The sequence below is a fragment of the Ornithorhynchus anatinus genome, chromosome 2 (assembly GCF_004115215.2).
Source record: "Ornithorhynchus anatinus isolate Pmale09 chromosome 2, mOrnAna1.pri.v4, whole genome shotgun sequence".
In the NCBI taxonomy this organism is placed as follows: Eukaryota; Metazoa; Chordata; class Mammalia; order Monotremata; family Ornithorhynchidae; genus Ornithorhynchus; species Ornithorhynchus anatinus.
In genome coordinates this window covers 6,087,586-6,113,370 of record NC_041729.1, presented here as the reverse complement: position 1 = coordinate 6,113,370, position 25,785 = coordinate 6,087,586, and the positions used below count along the sequence as shown (strand labels likewise).

The window sequence follows — 25,785 nt, the reverse complement described above, 5'->3', positions numbered from 1 at the left end:
CAGGGTAGATCCCAAGTGATCAGGTTGGACCCGGTCCCTGTCCCACGTGGGGCTCACCGTCTCGATCCCCATTTTACAGATGAGGTAACTGGAGGCCCGGAGAACTCAAGTGACATGCCCAAGGTCACACAGCAGACAGGTGGCAGAGCCAGGATTAGAACCCACGACCTCCGACTCCCAAGCCTGTGCTCCAGCCACTAGGCCGTGCTGCTTCTCTGTATCTCCGTCTTTAGGCAGATGGAGATAGAGATATAGATATATGTAACGTTTTTATAATAATGGAGACCGTATATGGAGATATGGATATACGTACACACGAATACAGAGACGCATATACACGCAGAGCACGGGCTTTGGAGTCAGAGGTCACGAGTTCGAATCCCAGCTCTGCCGCTTGTCAGCTGTGTGACTGTGGGCAGGTCACTTCTCTGTGTGCCTCATTTGCCTCATCTGTAAAATGGGGATTAACTGTGAGCCTCACATGGGACAACCCGGTTACCCCGTATCTACCCCAGCGCTCAGAACGGTGCTCGGCACATCCTAGGCGCTTAACAGATACCAACATTATTATTACAGTAAGCGCTTAACAAATACCAACAGTATTGTTATTATTACTTATGTGTGTCTGTGTCGCCTCAAGGGGCAACTAGTAAATCTCCCTGTTCCTCCTCCTCCTCCTCTTCTGTCTCCACAGGTGCGGGCTGGCCCTGGCCCTGAACAAGCTCTCGGAATACCTGGACAGCTCCCAGGTGAAGCCGCTCTTCCAGTTCTTCGTCCCCGACGCGCTCAACGACCGCCGCCCGGAGGTCCGCAAGTGCATGCTGGACGCAGCCATCGCCACGCTCAACACCCACGGCAAGGTCGGGGGCCGCCCGCCTCCCTCCCGAGCAGCGGGCCGAGACGGCGCGCGGGGGTGGGGTCCCCGGGGGACGGCCAGGCCGGCGACGGGGATGTACGGGGGCCGCCGTTCGGGGCCGCCCGTCGGAAGCGGCTGCCCCGGGAGCGGACGGTAGGATAAGGTCCCCTGATGCGCTCCGATGGCCGCGGGCGACGAGGGTGACTCCCGCCACGTGTCTCTGCGGGCCGGGTGCCCGGAGCGCGGGGGCGTGGGAGACCGGGCCGCGGACGGAGGAACGGCTTCCCCGTGATGACGCACGGGGGTGGGCGATCCCTCTCTTCGGTGGGTGTGAGCCCCTGGTGAATCGAAGGAAGGCAAAGGTCTTTCGGGGCCTGCTGGCGCGAGGGGGACGACTGGGTCAGAGGCTCGCGGTCCACCCGGGCCCCCCGGGGGCGAGGGGCCCCGTGCCGATCCTTTAAGGTGAAAAGCCCAAAATAGACGAGCGCGCGGGCGAACGCAAGTCCGTCTCGGGCGGCCCCGGGCCCTGCCGGGAAGTCAGAACCCTCGGGGCCCGTGCGGTCGCCGTCCCGCGGAAACCCGGAACGGGCTCCGCTGCCGAGCTCCCAGATACTCCCGGTTCCTCTCAAGCGGCTCTCCGTCAGCCCGCTCGGGCCCACCTGTCCTCCACGGCCCCGGGCAGCTCGGCGTCACGGCCGGGCGCGTGGCCGGCCGGAGTCAGCCGGGTGCCGTGCCCCCAGTTCGGGACGGTCCCCGGAGAGCTCGGGTCCCGTGCTCGGCCGGGGCGCCGGGCTCCCCGAAGCCGGAGGGGGCCCGGGTTGCGAGCGGTCTCTGGTGGCGCTCGTTTCCTCAGGAGAACGTCAACTCCCTCCTGCCGGTGTTCGAGGAGTTCCTGAAGGACGCCCCCAACGACGCCAGCTATGACGCTGTCCGGCAGAGCGTGGTGATCCTGATGGGCTCCCTGGCCAAGCACCTGGACAAGAGTGACCCCAAAGTGAAGCCAATTGTAGCCAAGCTGGTAGCGGCCCTCTCCACCCCGTCGCAGCAGGTACCAGAGGGCCGACGAGGCCTCGATCCTCTCCTGCCCGCCCACGGGCGGGTGCGGTGGAGCCGAGCCAGGGGTTAGCCGAGACCCCCCCCGGGGCCTGAGAGGTCGAGGAGCGTGATGGGCCGGAGGAGCTTCCCGTAGCCCCTCTCCTGCGCCCGGCCCCGGTTCGTTTCTCGCCCCGCGGCGCCCGTGCGCACAGATCCTTCCACTGCGGTGCTCCCGCCCGCTCCCACCGCGGCGATCTGTAATTTATTTTAGTGCCGTTCTCCCCCACTAGACCGTAAGCTCCTCGAGGCCGGGGATCGTGTCTGGTAACCGTTGTCCCCTCCTGGGCTCTTAGCCCAGCGCCCTGCATTCGGTAGGCGCTCGATAAGGACCGTTGAGAGGGACGGAGTGCTTTTCGACGAGATGCGCGAGGGAGTGGGGCGAGGTCCCCCCAGGAGTTGTGACGGGGCGGAGAACGGGTCCCCCCCCCAGACCCGCCCGACCTGCCCGATTTGGAGAAGCGGGTGTTTTTCCCAGGTCGGGTCGAACCTCCCGGCGTTTAGGCCGGGCTCCGTCTACGGTGGAAAGATGGTCACCGAGGACTAGGGATCGAGGTAGCGACAGCCCATCGCCGTGGTCTCGATGTCGTACCGAGCCCTGCCTTTGGGGGATTTTCATTCTCAAGGATCGGAGTGCGTAGGTGTGGCGGAGGTGTCGTCCCTGGTGAGACGCCAAGATGGGGTGGCCGGGGGAGAAGAGGAGAAAGAAAATCTCCTGGGCCGAATCGGCCCGAGGCTACGCCCTCTCGAGACGGGAACGGAGCCCCGGCCGTCAGGTGCCGGGCCCCAGACGAGCGATATCTCGAGTGACCCGTAGCCATCGGGTCGTCTCCCAGGTCCAGGAGTCGGTGGCCAGCTGCTTGCCCCCTCTGGTGCCGGCCATCAAGGACGACGCGGGAGGGATGATCCAGAAGCTGATGCAGCTGCTTCTCGAGTCGGAGAAATACGCCGAGCGCAGAGGGGCGGCCTACGGGCTGGCGGGCCTGGTGAAGGGCCTGGGCATCCTCTCGCTGAAGCAGCAGGAGATGATGACCACCCTGACCGACGCCATCCAGGACAAGAAGAACTTCCGCCGGCGAGAGGGTGAGCGTCGGGTGGCCCGGGCGGGGGCCCCCTCCTCCGGGGTCCCTCTTGGAGCCGGGGGGAGAGGGACCTGGACCGCCGACCCCCCCGGCTGCGGAACCCGGCCGCCGCGCCCCCGCTCCGCCGGGCCTAGCCGATCCGAGCACCTCCCCCCCCCCCCCCCGTCTTCCCTTCAGGGGCCCTCTTTGCCTTCGAGATGCTGTGCAGCATGCTGGGAAAGCTGTTCGAGCCCTACGTGGTGCACGTGCTGCCCCACCTGCTGCTCTGCTTCGGAGACGGGAACCAGTACGTGCGGGAGGTAAGCCTCGGGGCCGGGCCCCGGGGGGCTCCTCGGGTCCCGGGGGCCGGGCCGGAGGCTGCCGGGCTCGCCGGCGGGTCGTCCCCTCGGCCTCCCTCTGGGCCCGGGTCCCGGTGGCTTCCCCGCCGGGCCGGAGGTCACCGGCGAGCCGGGCCCCGTGCCGGCCTCGCGGTAGGAAGCGTCTGAGTTACTTCTCTCCTCCGAGGCCGCAGATGACTGTGCCAAGGCCGTGATGAGCAATCTGAGTGCCCACGGGGTGAAGCTGGTGCTGCCCTCCCTCCTGGCCGCTCTGGAGGAGGAGTCCTGGAGAACCAAAGCTGGTATGGGCTCGGGAAGTTTCCCGGCTGGACGGAGACGCCCCCCGCCCCCCCCCTCGCCCGGACAGCCGGGGCCGTGTCAGCGTTAAGCGAAGCAGCGTGGCGGCGCGGATAGAGCGAGGTCCTGGGAGTCGGGAGGATGTGGGTCCCGATCCCGGCTCTGCCCTTGGACGGGTCACCTCACCTCTCTGTGCTCGGCTACCTCACCTGTAAAACGGCAGCGTGAGCCCCACGTGGGACGGGGACTGGGTCCGACTTCAGTTTTCCCGTGTCCACCCCAGCGCCCGGCCCGGTGCCCTCCCGAGTCGGCCCCGCCGGCTGCCGCCCCCGGTGGGATCGGCGCTCGGGTCCGCGGGTGGCGGCGGGCCGACCGAGGGTGTTTCGTCGGGGAGGCCGCTCCGGGTCCCTTGCCGGCTGGCGAGGCCTCCCGAGTTCCCGGGCGGTTTGGATCAGAGGTCGAGCCGCAGGGGGTCTCCCGGGCCGTGCCGGCCTTGGCTCGTTCCCATCGGGAGGGCGAGGGAGAAGGAGAGGGAGAGAGAATCATTCCGTCCGTCCCTCCTCTCGTCCCCAGGGTCGGTGGAATTGCTGGGGGCCATGGCCTACTGTGCCCCCAAGCAGCTCTCGTCCTGCCTGCCCAACATCGTGCCGAAGCTGACCGAGGTGCTGACCGACTCGCACGTCAAAGTGCAGAAGGCGGGGCAGCAGGCCCTCAGGCAGATTGGCTCCGTCATCAGGAACCCCGAGATCTTGGGTGAGTTCCGTCTCTCGGCCTCTGATCTCTCGAGCCCGCGGATCGCGGACCGGCGGGGAGCCCCGGCGGCCCCCTCCGCCCCGAATGCCTCTCTGGTCCTCTCGCGTCCCCCGGTCGGGGTTCCCTCCCCGGGAGAGTCGGGCCCGAGCCCTTCCCGTTCGATGCCGGCTTCCCAGCGAGGCCGGGCGCGGTCAGAGCCGTTGCTCGGGGCCGGGCCCGGCTAAGGGGACGGGATCGCCGCCCCAGAAACGAGAAGGCCAGCGGCGGGGGTAGGGTTTGATCTCGGCGGCCGGGCCGTGCTCGTCGTCCCCGGGCGAGGTGCCCCGTTGCCCGGCGGGGCCCGAGCGCGCGGAGCAGAATCCAGGGACCCCGTGGAGGGAATGGGGGTAGGGGGAGGTGGGTTTGAACTCCGGACTCGGACCGAGAACCCCTCGGGGCAGACGTAAGGGAGAGCCAGCACCGGAGAAGCCCGGCCGGCCGTCTCTTCGAGGATGACGTCCGGTCGGTCCGCCGGTTTGAAAGTGCAGTTCCGAGCGGTCCGGGGGCTCGTGTGGTATTCGTTCGTTCAGTAGTATTTATTGAGCGCTTACTGTGTGCTCTGCACTGTACCGAGCGCTTGGAATGTACAGATGGGTAACAGATAGAGACGGTCCCCGCCCTCTGACGGGCTCACGGTCTAATCGGGGGAGACGGACAGACGGGAACGATAGCAAATAAATGGAATCGAGGAGATGTGCGTTTCATTCGTAAAATAAATAGAGTAATGATAAAATACCAGATAGAGAAGCAGCGTGGCTCAGTGGAAAGAGCCCGGGCTTGGGAGTCGGAGGTCATGGGTTCGAATCCCGGCCCTGCCACTCGCCAGCTGTGTGACTGTGGGCGAGGCACTTCACCTCTCTGGGTAAAATGGGGATTAAGACCGTGAGCCCCACGGGGGACAACCTGATTCCCCTGTGTCTACCCCGGCGCCTAGAACAGTGCTCTGCACATAGTAAGCGCTTAACAGATACCAACATTGTTATTATCAGTATTAAAATAAATAGGGTAATGACCAAATAAATAGGGTAATGATAACTGGTATTATGGGAGGTGGGTAATTCTTTATAAGGGGAAGGAGGAGGAATCGGGCTGTGTTTTCCGAAGGCGAATGGGGTTTGGAGCTGGAGTATTTGAAGCTTCCGGCTAACAGGTAGGGATCCCCCAAAGCCCGGAAAGGTTAGGACGCTTTAACCTCTACAAGACGAGAGGGTGCCCTGCAGCTTGGAATACCGATGTGCCTTTTGAGGTCGTCAAGAGAAGCAGTGTGGCCTAACGTAAAGAGCGCAGCCCTGGGAATCAGAGGACCCGGGTTCTGATCCCTGGGTTCTCATCCGTTTATCTGCTGGGTGACCATGGGCAAGTCACCTCACTTCTCCAGGCCTCACTTCCGTCGTATGCAAAATGGGGATTCAATGCCTGTTCTCCCCGCTACTTAGACCCGGAAGCCCTCTGTGGAGCCTGATTACCTTGTATTTACTCCGCCGCTTAGAACGGTGCTTGGCACATGGTGAGCGCTTAAACGAATGCCGTTATCATTATCGCTATCGTGATCATCATCGGTTTGTTAGCCTTGCTCTTCTGGGTGGATCTGACAGATTGAGCCTCCCAAGCAGGCTCCCCTCCTTGGCAGTTTCCCCAGGTGGGAAAGTTTGCAGACGGGGGCGTTTTCTCATCCGTTTTATATTTCAACGGTGGGTGGCCGGAGGCGGCAGAAGGCGGCCACGTCTCGGGTAGCCAAGCGGCCGGACAGGTAGCCGGTCGGCTCCTCTGGCTGTTCCCGGGCCCGTTTTGGGGGGAGCCCTTCCTCCTCTCCGGTTGGAGACTTGTGACCCAAGCACATCTGGCCACCTTAGAGACGGGTCCGGGGGGCGTCGGGAGCCGGAGCGCCTCTCCTCGAGAGGCAACTCCAGCTGCTCTGTCCGCCCCAGGCCGAGTGGATCTGTTGGTTGTAGACTGTACTCTCCCAAGCTCTTAGTACGGTGCTTTGCGCACAGTAAGCACTCGGACGTTGTGATTGAATGACTGCCCGCTCCGTGAACGTGCCCCCCGACGGCTTTGCTTCCTCCGACTCCTCCGCGCGCAGCTATCGCCCCGGTCCTTTTGGACGCCCTGACCGACCCTTCCAGGAAGACCCAGAAGTGCCTGCAGACCCTGCTGGACACCAAGTTCGTCCATTTCATCGACGCCCCGTCCCTCGCTCTCATCATGCCCATCGTCCAGAGGGCCTTCCAGGACCGCTCCACCGACACCCGGAAGATGGCGGCCCAGATCATCGGCAATATGTACTCTCTCACCGACCAGAAGGTGAGGAGGCCCCGGGGAGCTGCCCTGACCGGGGCCGGAACCGGGGGCTGGGGGGGGGGGGGGGGGGGGGGGGCGGAGACGGAGTCCCAGAGGGCGACGGAGACTCGGTCCTGCGACCGCCCGGAGGAATCGATTCTAGTGCCCGTGGTTCTGGGGTGGCACCGTTTGTCCCCCTAACCCTGGGGTTCTGGGTCCTTCACCTTCACCCCTTCCTTTGAGGCGACTTGGGCCGGTCACTTCTCCGTGCCTCAGTTCCCTCCTCCGCAAAATGGGGATTCACTGCCCGTTCCCCTTCCTACGTAGACTGTGAGCCCCATACGGGACCTGATTCCCTTGTATCTGCCCCGGCGCTTAGTACAGTGCTCCGCACAGAGTAAACGCTTAACGGATACCACAGTTACCGGGTGGCGGAGCAAGCCCGCCACCGCCGCATTAAAGGAGAGCCGACTGTACTTGTGACAGAGTAGAGAAACGGTTCTGTTAGCTTCCTGCTGGAAGCCGGCTCGGTCAGAGCTGTTAGGATTGGAGTGCAGGGCCGCTTCATCCCCCTGGCCCAAGTTTTCCCGCTCGCAGAGGAAAGACTGTGACCCTGGGAGACGGAACGCGAGTCCCGGGATCGAGAACTCGGCTGGAGTGGATGGAGAATTTCAGGCGGGGGCGGGGGGGGTCTCCAGATTCCACAGCGCGGAGGGAGAACAGGCGGGGGCGGATCCCGCGGCCCCTCCCCCGGGACGTCCCCAAGGGGGCCGGAGAAAACCAGGCCGCGGCCGAGTCACATCCAGGCATTCGGTACCGCTGCTCTCTCGGGCTTTTCGCTGGGTAGTAGGTCCCGGCCAGTAAAGTAACCTTACGGCCAACAGGCGTCTGCCTCGTCCCCCTCGGGAACCGGCCGTCACCTGCGGGGTTCTCTGTGTTTCCAGGATCTGGCTCCTTACCTGCCCAGCGTGACGCCTGGCCTGAAGGCCTCGCTGTTGGATCCTGTGCCTGAGGTAAGGAGGAGCTCTGTCCCGAGTTGGGGTAAACTTGAGACCTCCCTCCTCTCGGCCGGGGGCCGAAGCCGGCACGGAAGCCGCTCGGGAGCCGGGAACCTGCCGGCCCCCGGCTCTCTCTTCCGGCCGCTTGACGTTGGCCGTCTCCCGGCCCCCGCCAGCCGGGTGGTCCCTTCAGGCCTCCCGGTTGCCTTTTAGGTGAGAACGGTGTCCGCGAAGGCTCTGGGGGCCATGGTGAAGGGCATGGGGGAGTCGTGCTTCGAGGACTTACTGCCGTGGCTGATGGAGACCCTGACGTACGAGCAGAGCTCGGTGGATCGCTCCGGGGCGGCCCAAGGTGAGCGTGGAGTCGGGGCTCCTGGGGGCTCATCGTCCATCTCTCGCGCCGTCTCTCTCCGGGGGCCACGGAATCTCCCCGTCGTCAGCGTCGGCGGCGCCACGGCCCTTCCCGGAAGTGGAGACGCACACCGACCCCCTTCCGGTTGCTCAGGGCTGGCCGAGGTCATGGCCGGACTGGGGGTGGAGAAGTTGGAGAAGCTGATGCCAGAAATCGTAGCCACGGCCAGCAAAGTGGACATTGCCCCCCACGTCCGAGATGGCTACATCATGATGTTCAACTACTTGCCCATCACGTTTGGGGACAAGTTCACGCCCTACGTGGGCCCCATCATCCCCTGTATCCTCAAGGTAAGCACGCCACGTCCCCGGGGGGCCGCGGCGGGGGGACGGACCCCGGAGGTCAGCCGCCACGCGGAACGGGGTGCGGGGAGGTGCCCCCGCCCCCCCCCCCCCCCCCCCGGAACACGGAGGACCCGACGCCCGACTGCGGCGCCCGTGCGCGGCCTCGGCGTCGCGCCCCCGGGGAGATGCGGCCCAAGCCGAGCGCCCCTCCTCCGGGCAGGCCCTGGCCGACGAGAACGAGTTCGTGCGGGACACCGCCCTGAAGGCCGGCCAGCGCATCATCTCCATGTACGCCGAGACCGCCATCGCCCTGCTGCTGCCTCAGCTGGAGCAAGGCCTCTTTGACGATCTGTGGAGAATAAGGTGAGGGGAGAGGGGGGCCGTGGCCGTGGAGGCCCCGGGGAAGATTCCGGGATTCCAAGGGACCGGCGATGGGGCGGCCGGCCGCCCCGCCCACCGTGGGGTAATAGTAATACTGATTATGGCATTCGTTAAGGTCCTGCTACGTGCCGGGCACTGTACTGAGCACCCGAGCCCTGTGTGGCTCGTTTCGGCGGGCTCTTTCCACGCCCACTTGAGTCTAAATTCGATGTCACTGCCTATTTGATTCCCTCGCGGTCTGCTATTCTCCCCCACTCACGAAACTCCGTTTAGGAGGAGCTACTTTTCAGCTGTGAGGAGGCGTGGCGCCGGAAGGCCCCTCGGAGCCGGGCGGCCCAGTACCCTGCCTTGGGCCTCCCGGCCATTTCCCATTTATGAGTTGTGAATGTGTCGGTCAGTCGGTGATGTTTATTAATAGTGATGATGACGATGATGACGGTGGTATTTGTTAAGTGCTTACCGTGTGCCAGGCACTGTACCGAGCACTGGATTGGCTATAAACAGATAGGGTTTTTGGAAACGGTCCCTGTCCCACGTGGGGCTCGGGGTCTCCATCTCCATTTTATGAACGAGGTACGGGGAAGCGAAGTGACTTGCCCGAGGACACGCAGCAGAGAGCGGCGGAGCTGGGATTCGAACCGGTGACCTTCTGACTCCCAGGCCTGTGCTCTTTCCCCTACGCCATGCCGCTTCTCCTGTTTACCGAGTGCTTACGCCGCGCAGAGGGCCGTTCCAAGTTCTTGAGCGAGTACAAGGGAATTAGTGGCGAAGGTTTCCGATTCCCGCCTGACCTCCTCAGGTTCAGCTCGGTGCAGCTCCTCGGAGATCTCCTCTTCCACATCTCGGGCGTCACCGGGAAGATGACCACGGAAACGGCCTCGGAGGATGACAACTTCGGAACCGCCCAGTCCAACAAGGTGACTCCTCGCGGGGCTGAAAGCGGGAGCCGGGGCGGGCTCCCGGGGAACGCGCCCGGGTGGAGGCCTTTTTCCCTTATCGCTCCCCGTCAGTCAGCGAAGCGTGCACTAAGCGCTTGGGAGAGCACGCTGTAACGGTAGAACAGACCCATTCCCCGCCCCCACGGGATTTACTACGGTCTCCTCTCCCCGTCCCTCGTCTCCCGGCGCGACGGGGCCGCAGGCGATCATCAGCGCCCTGGGCGTGGAGCGGCGGAACCGCGTGCTGGCCGGCCTGTACATGGGGCGCTCCGACACCCAGCTGGTCGTGCGCCAGGCGTCCCTGCACGTCTGGAAGATCGTGGTCTCCAACACCCCCCGCACCCTGCGGGAGATCCTCCCCACCCTCTTCGGCCTCCTCCTGGGCTTCCTGGCCAGCACCTGCTCCGACAAGAGGACGGTAAGAGGGCCGGGGCCGGGCCCCGCCCTCCCACGCCGCGGCGCGGCGCGGCGTCCCCCAGGCGGGCTTCCCGTGAGCCGGGGCGGGGGTCGTGGCCGGCAGAGCCGAGCTCCGCTGTCCAAATCCACCGCTCCTCTGCCGCGTGGTGCCGTCACACCTCACTTCTCCGGGCCTCGGTCTCTTCATCCGCAAAGGGGGGCTAGAGACCGGCGGCCCCACGTGGGACGGGGGAGGCGTCCAACCCCATTTGCTTGCATCCGACCCGGCGCTCAGTACGGTGCCCGGTACAAAGTAAGCGCTCGGCAAATAGCGCCGTCGTCGTCACCGTGATTACCAAGGGGTGGTGGGCCACAGTTCCTAGAGTCCGCACAGGCTCCAGCTGCGTGGTCTGGGTTGGAACGGGAAGGGAGTTCCGGATGACTTGACCGTCTCGGCATCGTGGGCTGCCTGCGGGAACCCTCATGGCGGGGAACAGACGCGGCAGCGGGTGGACTCCTTTTGCGTCGCGATCGTCTCACCCTCGGGTCGGTCCGGCCGGCTGTGGCGTAAAACGCTCTCGCCCTGTCCGGGGCGGCCCGGGAGGCGAAACGGACGGGACGTGCCCCCCCCCCCCCCCCCCCCGTCCCCCCCACCCCGTCCCGCGGGGGGGGGTTCGCGATCCCGGTGGCCGTTGGGGAGGTGAGGGATGACCCCCCTCCCCGCCGCCCCCGCCCAAGAGGTCCCTGGCTTGTCCCCGGGGGGCAGATCGCAGCCCGGACGTTGGGAGACCTCGTCCGGAAGTTAGGAGAGAAGATCCTTCCGGAAATCATTCCCATCCTCGAGGAAGGCCTGAGGTCGGAGAAGAGCGACGAGAGGCAAGGGGTGTGCATCGGCCTGAGCGAGATCATGAAGTCCACCAGCAGGGATGCGGTGAGTCTCGGCCGAGGGGGCGCCGAGACCGCCGAGCCTGACGGGGAGGCCGGGGGCGATGACGCCGACGGCGTCCGTCGGTGCCGGCTGTGTGCCGAGCACCGTGCTAAGCGCCGGGGTTAGATAGAGGAGCAGCGTGGCCTAGCGGATGGAGCCACGGGCCTGGGCGTCGGAAGGACCCGGCTTCTAATCCCGGCCCCACCGCTTACCTGCCGTGTGGCCTTGGGCAAGTCGCTTCGCCTCTCTGCGCCTCGGTTACCTCGTCTGTCAAATGGGGAAGGAAACGCCGAGCCCCACGTGGGGCGGGGACTGGGTCCGACCTGATTTGCTCGGATTCACCCCGGCCCCGCGTTTTATATAACGATATCGTTATTATTATAAGATAGCCTGGTCAGACACATTCCCCGCCCGCTGCGGGGCTCCTTGTCCGAGAAGCCCCCGTCCCTCCCGACCCTCAGTCACTCCTCCTCTCCTCTTCGCCGGTCCCCGAGCCCAAGCGGTTCTGCTGCCTCCCCGAGGCCCGATTTGGAGGGAGCCCTCGGCGCCGAATAAGGAACGCGCCCTCCGGGGCCGGCTAGAACTGTCTCCCCCGCACCCGCTCGCTTCCCTTTTCCATCCAGCCTCGGGGAAGTCGCCATCCTGGGTGGTTTCTGCGGCGCCCACCGCCGATGAGCTCCGTGGGCTTTCGGGCGAGGCTCGGGCAGGGCGGCGGGCGGGCGGCGTAGCGGCGGGCCGGACGGTGCAGCCTCCGGACCGGGTCCCGCGCGGGAGGACCCCTCGGCCCGCCGCCTGGGCTCCCCGGGCTCGGAAACCCCTCCGGGCGCCCTCGGCGGCGGCCCGCGCCTCGGCCAGAGGAAGGTTGGCGGGGAGGGGGCTCTGGGTCCCTGCGGTCTGAGCGCGGGCGAGGTCAGTCCGACCTGAGTCCCGGAACTCATTCCTTCCGAGTCGGGTCAGGCGGAGTAGGGGGCCGGAGCCCGGCCCCGGACGGCGTCGGTCCCTTCGGGGCCCCCCCTTGACAGGCCAGCTCTCCGGAACGGGATGCCTCCTCGGAAAGGCCCCGGGAGGCGGCCCGGGCGCCCTCCCCTCTCTTTGTGCCCCGCCCCCCGATTTTGGATGGAAGAAATGGCAGAGTTCCAGAGGGAATCACGTGGGCGGGCAGGCCAGGAACAGAGCCTGACTCCGTTCCCGATTCCGTCCGGTGCTTTAACCGTGAACATCACCCTCCCTTCCCTAGGGGAGAGTCAGTGAATGAGTGCCGAGGGGCACACGCGTGCGTACGCCCGCGGCCTCACGTGTACGTACTCGCCATTCTCCGAAGGGGGGCGGGGGGTCACTGTGGCTAACCGAACTGAAGAGTGGCCCCGGGCACGTGACCTTTCCAGACCCAAATGATCCGTCCCCTCAGTTTCCCTCCGCCCTCCTCTTCCCTCCCTCCCCCGCGTTAGGGTCGAGCGGCCCGTGGCTCGGGCCGCCGGCCCCTCACCCCCCCCGGCGTCTCCGCAGGTGCTGTTCTTCTCCGAGTCCCTGGTGCCCACGGCGAGGAAGGCCCTGTGCGACCCGCTGGAGGAGGTGAGGGAGGCCGCAGCCAAGACCTTCGAACAGCTGCATTCCACCATCGGCTTCCAGGCCCTCGAGGACATCCTGCCCTTTCTGCTGAAGCAGCTGGTGAGCGGCCCCGGGGGCTGCCGTCCGTCGCCAGTGCGGCGGGGGCGGGGGCGGGAGGGGAGGGAGGCGACCCCCGCTGACCGCCCGGGGCTCGCGACCTCCGTCCTCTCGGCAGGATGACCGGGAGATGTCCGAGTTCGCCCTGGATGGCCTGAAGCAAGTGATGGCGGTGAAAAGTCGGGTGGTGCTGCCCTACCTGGTGCCCAAAGTACGTGCGGAGCCTCGGGGCCCGGCGCATCCGGGCCGCTCGGGGCAACCTCCGGCCGGGGCCCCCGGCCAAACCGCGCTCCTCCCCTCGGGGGTCGGAGCGGCGGCGGGAGAGCGGCGGGGTTGCGGGGGATGACCCGGATGGTTTCCCCGCCGGAGCTGAGCGTCGGTCCCGTCCCCGATTCCCGCCAGCTGACCTCCCCGCCCGTCAACACCCGGGTCCTGGCTTTCCTGTCGACGGTGGCCGGGGACGCCCTGACGCGCCACCTCGGGGTCATCCTGCCGGCCGTCATGTCCGCCCTGAAGGAGAAGCTCGGGACCGGCCACGAGCAGCTGGTGAGGGGGCCCGGCCCTCCGGGGCGGAGGAAGGGGGAGGGAGGGTCTCCCCTCCCCGCACCCGGGGCACTCAGGGCCCGACGTGGCTTCCTCCCCGGGGGCAGGAGGTGGCCAACTGCCAGGCGGTCATCCTGTCGGTGGAGGACGACGCCGGACAGAGGATCATCATCGAGGACCTGCTGGAGGCCACCCGCAGCCCGGAGGTGGGCATGAGGCAGGCGGCCGCCATGATCCTCAACATCTACTGCTCCAAGTCGAAGGCCGACTACACCGGCCACCTGCGGGGCCTGGTCTCGGGCCTGATCCGTCTCTTCAACGACGCCAACGGCGTCGTCCTGGATGAGAGCTGGGACGCCCTCAACTCCATCACCAAGGTGAGGCCGCGGCCGAGAGCAGGCGGGGGGTCCCGGGCCCGCCTCCCCCTCCCCCTCCCCGTCCGCCGTAGTCCCCTCTCCCCCCCGCCTCGAGTCGGCCGGTCTCGGTCCCCGGCCGACGCGCCCGGGAAGTCAGACCCCGTCCGAGCCCCCGCTGCGGCTACCGCTCTGACGGCCGTTCCTGCCTTCCCGGCCCCCTTCAGAAGCTGGACGCCGGCAACCAGCTGGCTCTCATCGAGGACCTGCACCGGGACATCCGGATGGTCGGGAACGACGCCAAGGGGGAGCACGTGCCGGGGTTCTGCATCCCCAAGAAGGTGAAGGAGGCCCGTCCCGGCTCCTCTCCCCGGCCGGGGGTTGGGGGGACGCGTTTCCGTTAAGCGGGGGGTGGGCCGAGGGTGACCCACCCGTCCGCCTGGCCCACCCTCGGCGGTGAGGGCTCAGTGAAACCCTTGATCGGTTGATGAATTGGTCGGGGCTCACGCGACCGGCGGTCTGGGGCCCCAGCTGGAGACGCTCCGGGCCAGAACCGGGTCCTGGTTACTCGGCCCCGGCCCGGCCCTGCCGAGACCGGGTGGTGAGCAGTGGGGCGGTCACGGGCCCGAGGAGCCCGCCCGGCTTGCCCGTCCCGGTCTGCACGGGGTCTGGAAGCTTGGGTTCCCGCTTCTCGTTCCGAGAGCAGGGGCGGCAGGGCCTGGGGAGGGAAGAAGAGGAGGAGGAAGGGCCGGGATGAAAAAGGACGACGGGGAAGGGGTGAGGGCCGGAGGAAAGAGCCCCGCTTCCCCTCTCCCATTCGGTCGCCGCCCCAGCCGCCGTTCCTCGGCCCCCTGAGCCCGGAAGGGACGGGGAGGAGTCGGCCGGGTTGCCAGACGGATGGCTCTGCCCCCCCCCCGTACCGCCCTGGTGGGGCCGGTACCGGGCCCCTAACCTACTCCCCGCTATCCAGAACCCCAACGGGCATCGTCAGTGGCTGATCTCGACTCACGGGAGCCTCGGTCGGCTCTTCTCGGAAGCCGACCTCCCCCGCCGGGCCCCTCCCTCAGATTCGTCCGTTCGTCCGGTCGTATTTATTGAACCCGGACTGTGTACCGAGCACCGGGCTGAGCGCTTGGGAGAGTACGGTAGAGCAATAGACAGACACGTTCCCCGCCCACGACGAGCCTACGGTCTGGGTGTGATCCCGGCCAACCTACCCGATCAGACCAAGCCCGGGGGTGTTGAGGAAGGGCCGGACATTCAGATGCGACTCTCGCGACTTTCGCCGCAGGGTGTCACCTCCATCCTTCCTGTGCTGCGGGAAGGAGTCCTGGCCGGCAACCCGGAGCAGAAAGAGGAGGCGGCCAGAGCTTTAGGCCTGGTGATCCGGCTGACGTCGGCGGAGGCCCTGAAGCCCTCCGTGGTCAGCATCACCGGCCCCCTGATCCGCATCTTGGGCGACCGCTTCAGCTGGAACGTCAAGGTGGCTCTGCTGGAGACACTGAGCCTCCTGTTGGCCAAGGTGATCGTGGGGGTCTTTGTGAGGCGCTCACCCTGTGCTGAGCTCTGGGGGAAGGACGCAGAGCGTACAGGTCGGACGCTGTCCCAGTCCCTCAAGGCGCTCGTGGTGTAGGAGGGGAGCAGGCATTTTGAATCCCTGTTTTAAAGATGCGGGAACGGAGGCCCCGAGGCGGGAAGCGACTCGCCCTAGGTCTCACCGTTTGCGAGTGGCAGAGCCGGGAGTAGAAGCCAGGTCCTTCGATAATAATAATAATTAGGTTATTTAAGCACTTACTTTGTGTCAGGCACTCTACTAAGCACTGGGGTGGATACAAGCGAAGCAGGTTGGACACGGTCCCTGTCCCACACGGGGCTCAGGGTCTCACTCCCCATTTTACAGATGGGGTAACCGAGGCCCAGAGAAACGAAGTGACCTGCCCGAGGTCACACAGGAGACAAGTGGCGAGGCTGGGATTGAAACCCGTGACCTTCTGACTCCCAGGCCCGGGCTCTATCCACTACGCCACGCTGCTTCTCCTATTGATTCCCAGGCTTGGACTCCTTCCACTAGGCCCACGCCGCTGCGGGGCAAACGGGAGGGGGATTCTCTCTCCTCCACTGCAGTGAGTCTCTCACTCCAGTTTGGCGGAGAGATCGGGCATAGACTCTTTTCCAGTCCACCCTCGTCCCCTCGGCTTCGGGCTCGTCTCGTGGAGAAAAATCAGCATCGTTTGTAACCCACTCACCGGCACCGTTATAACTGCAGGGATCCCTTCGTGCCTCCGTCCCGCCATTCCGGCTCCGGCGGGGAAGAGCCAACGAGGGAGCGAGAGGAGAGTTAGAATTTAGAAAGAGGGTCCCTGGGTCGTCCTCTCCTCTTCTCCACCCCTTTCTGAGAATCCGGTCCCCGCCCCGGTTGTAGGCGCCGAAATAAAAACCGTCGCCTTGGGCTCAGCATCCCCACCCCCCGTCCCTCCCAGAGCATCTCGCTGGGCAACTTGCTGGCCGGGGGGTGACGGGGCCGGGGGCTCCCCGTTGTAGGTGGGGATCGCCCTGAAGCCATTCCTGCCCCAGCTGCAAACGACCTTCACCAAAGCGCTCCAGGACCCGAACCGGGCCGTCCGCCTGAAAGCGGCCGACGCCCTGGGGAAGCTGATCGCCATCCACGTCAAGGTAGACCCGCTGTTCACCGAGCTGCTCAACGGAATCCGCACCAGCGAGGACTCCGGCGTCAGGTGAGGCGGCCACGGGGGCTCGGGGGACCTGCCCGGCTCTTGGGATCCGGGCCCGGCTCTTGGGATCCGGGCCCGGCCGGGGCCTCGACTCCTTCCGCGACGGAAACGCTGACGCTCGGAACGGGAGAGGAAGGAGGTAGGGGGTGGGGAAGATTCCAGGCGCCGCCCCCCTCAAAATAACTGCCTCGGTGGCCCGCGTTTAAGCGCTCCCGCTTCACGGCTGAAGATAAAGCAGCCCTGTAACAGTTGCTCGGCCCGATCCCTCCACCGAGGGCCTCGGTAACGGTGACCGAAGTCGGCCTCCTGTGTGGTCTTCCCAACGGGCTTCGGGCAGGCAGGCGAGTGGCTAGTACTCGCTTGTGGGGAATTAAGAGTCTCCCCTAAAGCGTGTCCGGTCGCCGGTCGGTTCGGGGCCTCCCTTCCGCGGTACGGGGCGGCCCGGGTGGTCTGACCGGGGGCAGGTGGGGGGACAGCGGGGAGGTTCATCGTTACGCAGCGGACAGAAAAACCGCCTCTTTTACTTAAATAAGTAAAAGAGTCGGTCTGCGGGCCTGCCGCCGGGCTCGGCCGGGACCCCGGCCGGACGGTTCACCGTCCCGTGGGCTCGGGGGGAGAGGGCGGAAACCGGCGGCGCTTCCAATCCCCCGCCGTCGGCCCGCAGGGACACCATGCTCCAAGCCCTGCGGTTCGTAACCCGAGGAGCCGGCGCCAGAGTGGACGCGGCCATTCGGAAGAACATCACCACGGCGTTGCTCGGCATGCTGGGACACGATGAGGTACCCCCGCGGCGAAACGTCAGGGGATTTCCCTCCTCCTCCTCCTCCTCCTCTTCCTTTTCCTCCTCCTCTTCCTCCTCCCCCCTTCCCGCACTCTCTCTCTCGTCCCGTGAGCGTCCTAGAGGGAAATCGCGAGGGGAGGAGCGGAGATGACCGCCGCCCATTAACTCGAGTTAGCTGGGGAAGAGCGCCGTCGCCTCCGGGCAGCTTGCTACGGCGATCCCACACTGAGTGGAGGAGGCGTTCTGGCAGTTACCCAGGGAACGGTGCAAATCTGGCCCGGTCCAGTCGTACCGTGTTGTCGGAGGTAACGCCGTAGGCTCCCGAGGTGGCCGCTTCGATTTCCCAGCCGCCCGTCTCCAAACCCGTTAACCTGGCCCTTCGGCTTCTCCTCGGCCCCCGCTCGCGTTTTACCGGTCACGGGGCGGGAGGGCCCGATTGATCGCCGGCGGCGGCGGGGACCTTCCGTGCTCGGCGGCGGGGCCGGTCGGACTTCCTGCGTTCGAAAGCCCCAACTGTGGAAAAATGGTAACGTCTTCGGGGAGCGCGCTGACCTCTGGGTGTGATAGCCGACGGCCCACAAGCACGCACCTCCCCCCCCAACCCCCAACGGATGAATTATTGGGCACCTTTCGGGGGAGTGCGCGCGTGTGTGTGTGGCGTTGTGGGGAGTGGTTGGGGGAGAGGGAGAATGAGGAGGAGGAGAGGAAGCGAGACACCCCCCCCCCCCACCCCCCAGGAGGTCTGGCGAGGAGACCCATCCCCGCCCCTCGGGAACCATTTGGGGTGATCGCCGGAAGCCGGAGAGAGGGAATGGTCATTCATTTCGGTCGTATTTATTGAGCGCTTACTGTGTTCAGAGTACGGCGCTAAGCGCTTGGGGGAGGACGATTCGGCGACAGACACATTCCCTACCCACAGAGACCTCACGGTCTGGAAGGAGAGGCGGACGTTAATGGAAAGAGATTACAGCTGTGTACGTCGGGGCTGGGAGGGGGGAAGGACAAAGGCAACGAGAGACACCTGGACCGACGCGTCACTGTCCGAACACCGGAAAATCGCTTCCCGTCGGGAGGACGGTAGCACGCTCGCCTCGGTGCGACCACACGGTCGCGCGGTCACGCCCGTGGCTCTCTGGGCCGGATGGGGCGGGGAGGGAGGTGGGCGTCCAGCTGTCACCGGGGAGGTTCGGTAGTTTCCCCCGCTGCAGGGGGTGACCTAGGTGTCGGAGGGAGGATAGCCCCACCGGAGGCCTAGTTGGCAGGAGGTGGCGTCGGCCTCCGGGCCGTTTTCCCCCCGCCCTCCGTGCCTGTTAACGTCGGTGTCCCCCTCCAGGCTGGAAGCTCGTTGCGGGCAGGGGTTGTGTCGGTTTAGAGCGTACTCTCCCAAGCACTTAGTACGGGGCCCCGCACTCAGCAGGCGCTCAGTCGATACGGTCGAGTGAACCCCCGTCCCCCGGGCGTCTGCCCGACCACCGCGTCTAGTGGCCGATGACCGGTTTAGGTGGTTCGGGGCCCCCCCACCCATCCTGGTCAAGGCAGAGCCCGTCCCGAAGGGGTGGCGGGACCGGTCCCGGGCCCTTGGTGAGCGAGGTGTGAGAGATGGGGCCCGTGACCGGGCCGGGCGAGGGTTTTCCGACCCAGCCCTCGCCTCGCTGAGTCACCCTGGGCCGGTTAACACCCCGCCTTCCCGTCTGGACAGCGAGGAGAGGCCCCGGCCCTCTCCCAGCCTCACGGAGCCGTCAGCGGATGACGGACCGGCGGTCGGAAAGACCCCCGTGTCCGACCCGATCTGCTTGCCTTCACCCCAGCACTTAGTACGGTGCCTGGCACAAAGTAGGCGCTTAACGAATGTCGGAATTGTTATTATTGGGAGATAAGGCCTCTCGGAAGCTCGGGGAGTTTTTTCTTTCAGTGGTGCTAGGTGCTTACTGTTGTTCGTCAACGCTGTGCCAAACCCTGCGGCGGATTCGGATCGGAGAGGCGGGGGGGCCCGACGGGTAGACCGTGGGCCTGGGTATCCGGGGGGGGGGGGACCTGGGTTCCGATCCCGACTCTGCCACTTGTCTGCTGTGTGATCTTGGGCGAGTCACTTCACTTCCCTGGGCCTCAGTTCCCTCGTCTGTAAAATGGGGATTAAAACGGTGAGCCCCGGCTGCGTCCCACCTGATTACCTTGTAACTACCCCGGTGCTTAGAACAGTGCCTGGCGCCTAGCGCTTGAGCTTAGCAGATCCCGTCGTCACCGTCGTCACGGTCAGTCTCTGTCCCACCTGGGATTCCCCGTCCCCCCACACCAAGGGGTGTTTTCAAATGACCGAGCTCCGATCCGAGTGGGTCGTACCGAGCCGCCGGCGAGGGTCCGGTGTCACCGTGGAGTTCCGTGCGGGGTCCGGACTCGGATCTAGCGACCCGTTGAGAGCGCGCGCGCGCGCGCTCCGGGGTCGCCTCTCTTCCCGGCCCGCCCCTCGGCCCACGGATCGATCCCGGGTATACTCCGAGCACTCGGCGTGGCGCCAGGGAGAGCGCGGCGCGGTGGGATCGGTCGACCCGATCTCCGCCCTCCGGGAGCCGGCGGCCTCCCTTCGGGACCCCGCGGGGACGGGGTCGTCCTCGATCGAGCGGCGGTGGTATTTCCCCAGCGCCGTACCAGGCGCCCGCCGGACCCCTCCGGTCGGGGCCGCCCGCTCACTCCCCGTGTCGCCCCGATCAGGATGCCACTCGCATGGCCTCGGCCGGCTGTCTGGGGGAGCTCTGCGCCTTTCTCGCCGAAGAGGAGCTCGGCGCCGTTCTCCAGCAGCACCTGCTGGGTATGTCCGCGCGACCCTCCTAACGGCCGCGGCCCCGCGGGGGTCCGGGGGGACCGCCCGCCCTCCCCCGGCTCCCCTCCTCGGCCGCGCTCCCTCGCCCGGAGCGGTCCGGGGGGCCGCGGGGAAGCCGACCCGCCCCGTCTCCCCCCCACCCAGCGGACGTGTCCGGGATCGACTGGATGGTGCGGCACGGGCGGAGCCTGGCGCTGGCCGTGGCCGTGAACGTGGCCCCCGGGAGGCTCTGCAACCCCAAGTACGGCCCCGGCGTGCAGGAGATGATCTTGAGCCACGCCGCCGCCGACAGGGTAAGCGAAGGCCCCGGCTCCCTCGCGCCGGCCCGGCGGCCGGGGGCTCCGGGGCCCGGGCCCGGGGTTGCCACCCGGAGCCGGCGGGCGGCGGGGCAGCAGCGCGGTCCCCCTCGGGCCGGCCCGGAGGAGCGGGGGCCGCCGGGCTCAGCTCGTCCGGGGCTCCGGCCCCCCGTTCCCGTGCAGATCCCCATCGCGGTGAGCGGGGTCCGGGGCATGGGCTTCCTGATGAAGCATCACGTCGGCGCGGAAGGGGGCCACCTGCCCGGCAAACTCTCCAGCTTCTTCATCAAGGTGAGCCGGGCGGGAGGAGGCCGACGTGGGGGAGGGGATTCGCGGGCCCGCCTCCCGGGCCGACGGAGGCGAGTGGGGAGCATCGGCCCCGGGGCGGGGGGCGGTCGGTTGCCGGGTCTCCCCGAGTCGGACGGTCGATGTCGGCCGGCAGGGGAGCCGGGAGCCGGTGAGGGCCGGGGGCCCGGCGGCCGGTCTCGGGGCGCGGGCTGGGGGGGTGGTCGCCGGCTCCCCTCCGCCGGCCCGGGGATCAGGCCTCGGGGCCTCGCCCCGGTGGACCCCGGCAGCCGGGTAACCCGGGGGGTCGACGGGACGTCGGTTCTCTGTCCTGCCCCGGTCTGGGAAGAGGGGCCGGGCCCCCGGGACGAAGGTCAGCAGGGGCCCTCGGGTCGAGGGAGGGCGGGCGGGGACCTCTCGGAGCTCGGGGAGCCGGGCGCGGGACTCCCGGCCTCCGCGCTTCACGCCGGGACTTGGGGCCACGGGTCCGAGCCCGCCTCCTCCCCGCGCAGTGTCTGCAGAACCCGTCCAGCGACATCAGGCTGGTGGCCGAGAAGATGATCTGGTGGGCCAACCGAGACCGGCTGCCGCCCCTGGATCCTCAGGTCATCAAGCCCATCGTGAAGGCGCTGCTGGACAACACCAAGGACAAGAACCCCAGCGTTCGGGCCTACAGCGACCAGGCCATCGTCAACCTGCTGAAGATGAGGCAGGGCGAGGCGGTGTTCCAGGTAGCTCTCCTCCCCGGCCTCCCCGGCTCCCGCCCCGGGGGATCGCCGGGCTCCCGGTTGGAGCCGCGCGCGTCTGTCTCTCTGTCTCTCGATCCGTCGGTGGTATTCCTCGAGCGCTCGCTCCGTCCAGGGAACCGTACGGAGCGCCGGGGAGAGGACGATACGACAGACCTGGCAGACGCTCTCTCTGCCCGCGGGTATTGGAGGGGGACGACGGTGGGTCTTGTCGATCCGCCCTCTGGCCTCCGTGCGCACTCTTTAGCTGACTCGGGGGGGGTCTCTCTCCCACCCTCTCCAATATAATAAGAGCGATAACGGTGCTTGTTAAGCGCTCGCTACGAATAGACCAACCCGCAGGCGGACGTTAGGGGAGAGAACGGGTCTTGCGTTTCCTGGGCGCCGTCCGGACTTGTCCCGTGCCCTCTCTTGGGTGATCCCGGTTCGGAAGAGGAAGAGGCGGGGGCTGCCGCTAAACGTGCTTGGTCTAAGTCCTCTTTTCTTTTCCTTCCACTCCCTCCTGCATCACCTTGCCTGCCTCCCTTTCTTCATTCCCCCCTCGCGGCCCCACAGCACTTAACGTCCCTAGCTGACATTTCTTTATTTCTGTTAATGTCCGTCTCCCCCCCCCCCCCCCCCCAAGACCCCGTTAGCTCGGCGTGGGCAGGGAACGTGCCCGTTCCGTCGTTTCGCCGTCCTCTCCCGAGCGTCCGGTACCGCGCCCGGGAAGCGCCCGATAAATACGGTCGACCGACTGGCCGAGCGACTCGGTCGGCCTGGACGGGAGGGCCGGGCCGGCGTCCCGGAGCCGAACTCCGTGACGCGGTCTCCCCTTCCTTCCCCCGCTTCCCTCCGCGCAGGCCGTCTCCAAGATCCTGGACGCGGCCAGCCTGGAGCTGTTGAACGAGAGCTGCCGGCGGTCTCTGAAGAAGCTGGCCGGCCAGGCCGACTCCCTGGAACAGATCGACGACACCATCCTGACGTGATCGGCCGGGCCTCCCCGCCCCGGGCGCCGGGCCCGCGGCGGCGGGACTCCAGACCGACACTCGACGTTTTCATTTTGGAAAATACCTGTGTTTCGACGGGGGCTCGGGAGACGGCCTTCCCAGAGAGTGTTTTAACCTTCGAAACAGACCGCAGCGGAAGCCTTAATCCGACCCACGTGCGATTGAAAATGACCTCCTCCTCCTCCTCCTCCTCCTCCTCTTCTCCTCCTCCTCCTCCTCCTCCTCCTCCTCCTCCTCCTCCTCCTCCTCCTCCTCCTCCTCCTCCTCCTCCTCCTTTCTTGTCCTCTTCGGTCGCCGCCACCTCCTCCACCCCACACCCTCCTCTCGGGCAGCCGGCAGCCCGGTCCCGCCGGGCGAGGTCCGGGAGCCGAGTCGGGAACCAGACGGGACGGCCAGCTCGCCTCCCTCTGCCCGGGCCCCGCTCGTCGGACGAGAGCCGGGCGGGGGGGGCGGGGGGGAGATGATGGCGGAGGGTGACTTGATGTGGTTCGTGGTCCCTGCTCGCGTGCTGCTTCGTGATTGGTTCCGAACCCAGCAGACCCCTATCGGACTACAGCGGTGTTTAAATAGCCATAGCAGTCAACGGGTGCCGGGGAGGGGGGCAAACGCAGGCCGTTGGAAGGCGGAACGTTTAATAAAGGCTTTGACTTAATCCGGATGCCGACAGCTCTCTCCTTCCTCCCCGGCCGACCCCACGCACGGCCGGCGAAGGCCCGGACCGTCCGAAGGCCGCTCCCTGTTTCCGGGCGGCCGTCCGCCCGTTTTCTGGACGCGCTCGAGGGAAGGACCGTGCGGGTCAGCGTCGGCGACCAGCTGGGGCCCGAACCGAGGTCAAAAGGTGGTCCGCACCGCGGATGCCTTTCTCCTCCCTCTCGGGCCCCGGGGGAGCAGGAGCGAGGGGTTAGGATGCTCCCCGTCGGCCCAGGGGCAGCCGCACGGCGCGGCCCGGAACGCTCCGGGGCCGAGCGTACGCCGAGGAGGCTCCGGCTCAGTTGCGGGCGTGTGACGGTCTCCGTTCTGGGACGTTCGTGCTGTTTTTCTAAAAGCGCCCGCGACGACCCACGCAAAATCTGGCCTGGCTAACACCGGGGAGGGGGCCGGCGGGCCCGGGCCTCAGACCGGCCCCTGGAAAGCCCGGGGCTCGTGAGCGTCGGGCCCCGTGACCCCCGCTAGATCGAGGAGGGGGGCTGTTCCGCGATCCGGGCCGCCGGGTGGGGGAATCCGGTCTCCGAGGACTCTTGGCAGAGGGTCCTCCGGCGGGCCGCCGCTAAAGCCGAGCGGGCGGGAGAAGCCGTGGGTTCTTCTCACCCGCTCCGTCCCTCGCCCTCCCGCGCTCTGGTTGCCGACGGAAGCTTGCGCGTCGGGGGCGCGGGGACCCCGGCTACCCGCCCGTTCTTGGCTCTAGCCCCCGGGGCGGGAGATGGAGGCCGTCCTCCGGCGCGCCGGGGATGCGGCTCGGAGGAGAATCCCGCCTCCGATGCCGCGGCCCCGTCCGGCCGCCCGGAACCACGTTCCCGCAGCAAGGAGAGCGCAAGAGGAAACCAGAGTCGCAGCTGAGCCTCTGCCTCGTTTTTCGACGACTTCCTTCCTGCCGGTTCTTAGAAGGCTCGTGATGCGCGCGTCCCGTCCGCCCCCCCCCCCCCCCCGGGCCCCGCGACCGAAACCTTTTTTGGCCGCGGAGCCGAAAGCTCCACCCCCGCGGGGGCCGGCGATCGGGGCCGGCGGCGGGGAGGCGAGACCGGGGACGTGTGTCTCCTTGGTGCGGTCATCCCCATCCCTGGGCTTTATGCTTTCCGCAGAGCGTGACGGGACGGCAGGGCGACTCAGTCGTACTTATTGAGCGCTCGCCGTGTGCGGAGCACTGTATTAAGCCCTCGGGAGAGTCCAGTAGAACAGACGCGTTCCCCGCCCGCACGGAGTTTACGGTCTAGACCTCCGGTGCACGTCGCATTTTGGAGCGCGTCCTCCGGTTCCTGTCGCTGAGGCTTTGGTCTCCCGCAGTCTGGCCTTGCTTCTCGCCGCAACCGCGGCCTCCGGCTCACCCCGGAACACTGAGAGGCTTCTGTAGATTCAAATTCTGGAATCCCGAATCCTGACCCTGAAGCGAAGCGGGCTCATCCTGTCCATGCTCCTGCCTTCGGGCAGGACCCACCCCTAATCTGTCCCGGGTGACGGTGACTTCCCCCGGCCAGGTTCCTGGGCTCCCAAACCCCGCTACCCGCCGAGGGAAGCGGCGTGGCGTAGGTGGATGAAGCCCGGGCCCGGCAGTCGGAAGGTGACGGGTTCTAATCCCGACCCCGCCACTTGTCTGCCGGGTGACCTTGAGCAAAGTCACTTCTCCGTGCCTCAGTTACCTCATCTGTAAAGTGGGGATTGAACCCGTGAGCCCCTCCTGGGACAGGGACTGTGTCTAACCCGATCTGCTTGCGTCCACTCCGGTGCTTAGGTCCGTGCTCGGCCACGTGGTAAGCACTTGAATTCCAAAAATATTATTGTTATGATTATTAATAAACCCAGCAAATCCCTTTCCTGCTACAAAATCCCTTCTGTTCGTGGTGCCCGTCAAGAGCTCGCTGTGAGCCGGGAACCGGACTAAGGACCGGGGGGGAGATGATCAGGTTGGACGCAGTCCTTGCCCCACGAGAGGCTCGCGGTCTTAATCCCCATTTTGCACGAGGCAACCGAGGCACAGAGAAGTGACTCGCCCGAGGTCACGCGGCAGAAAAATGGCGGAGCCGGGATTAGGATCCAGGCCTGCGCTCTTTCTGCCGGTCCACCCTGCTTCTCGTAAGCTTCTTAGGTTTCTCTCGACGAGATCGGAGGGGGCCGAATCTGGTCCTCTGAGGTGGGGGATACGTCGCACCCAGGTTGCCCTGAGCTCGAAACAGCCGCAGCTGCTGACTGCTTTGGCTCCAGAGTTTCATCTGCCGCAAGCTAGGGGCTTCAGCGCCCCCTCGAGAAGCAGCGTGGCTCAGTGGAAAGAACACGGGCTTGGGAGTCGGAGGTCACGGGTTCGAATCCCCGCTCGGCCGCTTGTCAGCTGTCAAGTCACATTCTCTGAGCCTCAGTCGCTTCATCTGTCAAATGGGGTTTAAGACCGTGAGCCCCACGTGGGACCACCCGATCACCTTGTATCCTCTCCAGCGCTCAGAACAGTGCTTGGCACGTAGTAAGTGCTTAACAAATGCCATCATTATCATTATTATTATTATTATTATAATAGGGGTCTTTATTAAGCTGCACTGTGATCAGGCTTAGATACAAGGTAGTCGGGTCCCGCATGGGCCTCACGGGCTAAGTAGGGAGGGGAACGAGTATTGAATCCCCATTTTTGCAGAAAGAACCGGGGCATAGAGAAATGACTTACCCAAGGTCACACAGCAGGAATCGGGGTGGAAGCCAGGCCCTCTGACATCCAGGCCCGTGCTCTTCTCACTAGGCCCGCCCTCCTTCTCAAGGAGGCACTCCATGATCGTGAGGGTAATTAAACGCTGAATAACCCGAGTTCTAATCCCGGCGCTGCC

At 66.1% G+C, this 25,785-nt stretch overlaps 1 protein-coding gene across 1 annotated transcript in view; it reads left to right on the top strand.

Annotated features, from left to right (window-relative positions):
• GCN1 (GCN1 activator of EIF2AK4) overlaps window positions 1-22,380 on the top strand; it is a 63,700-nt gene extending 41,320 nt beyond the window's left edge. The window contains exons 32-58 of the mRNA XM_029051550.2: window positions 695-860; window positions 1,710-1,904; window positions 2,785-3,031; window positions 3,208-3,329; window positions 3,535-3,649; window positions 4,218-4,397; window positions 6,520-6,740; window positions 7,661-7,729; window positions 7,928-8,066; window positions 8,220-8,416; window positions 8,631-8,773; window positions 9,591-9,708; window positions 9,932-10,147; window positions 10,892-11,056; window positions 12,560-12,721; window positions 12,837-12,929; window positions 13,121-13,264; window positions 13,369-13,638; window positions 13,842-13,955; window positions 14,906-15,136; window positions 16,156-16,349; window positions 17,011-17,125; window positions 19,837-19,933; window positions 20,090-20,238; window positions 20,425-20,532; window positions 21,039-21,257; window positions 22,115-22,380. Coding sequence (XP_028907383.1) covers window positions 695-860; window positions 1,710-1,904; window positions 2,785-3,031; window positions 3,208-3,329; window positions 3,535-3,649; window positions 4,218-4,397; window positions 6,520-6,740; window positions 7,661-7,729; window positions 7,928-8,066; window positions 8,220-8,416; window positions 8,631-8,773; window positions 9,591-9,708; window positions 9,932-10,147; window positions 10,892-11,056; window positions 12,560-12,721; window positions 12,837-12,929; window positions 13,121-13,264; window positions 13,369-13,638; window positions 13,842-13,955; window positions 14,906-15,136; window positions 16,156-16,349; window positions 17,011-17,125; window positions 19,837-19,933; window positions 20,090-20,238; window positions 20,425-20,532; window positions 21,039-21,257; window positions 22,115-22,240 — 4,315 coding nt within the window. The 3' untranslated portion in view covers window positions 22,241-22,380. The remainder of the gene's footprint in view (window positions 1-694; window positions 861-1,709; window positions 1,905-2,784; window positions 3,032-3,207; window positions 3,330-3,534; window positions 3,650-4,217; window positions 4,398-6,519; window positions 6,741-7,660; window positions 7,730-7,927; window positions 8,067-8,219; window positions 8,417-8,630; window positions 8,774-9,590; window positions 9,709-9,931; window positions 10,148-10,891; window positions 11,057-12,559; window positions 12,722-12,836; window positions 12,930-13,120; window positions 13,265-13,368; window positions 13,639-13,841; window positions 13,956-14,905; window positions 15,137-16,155; window positions 16,350-17,010; window positions 17,126-19,836; window positions 19,934-20,089; window positions 20,239-20,424; window positions 20,533-21,038; window positions 21,258-22,114) is intronic.
• The last annotated feature ends 3,405 nt before the right edge of the window (window positions 22,381-25,785 follow it).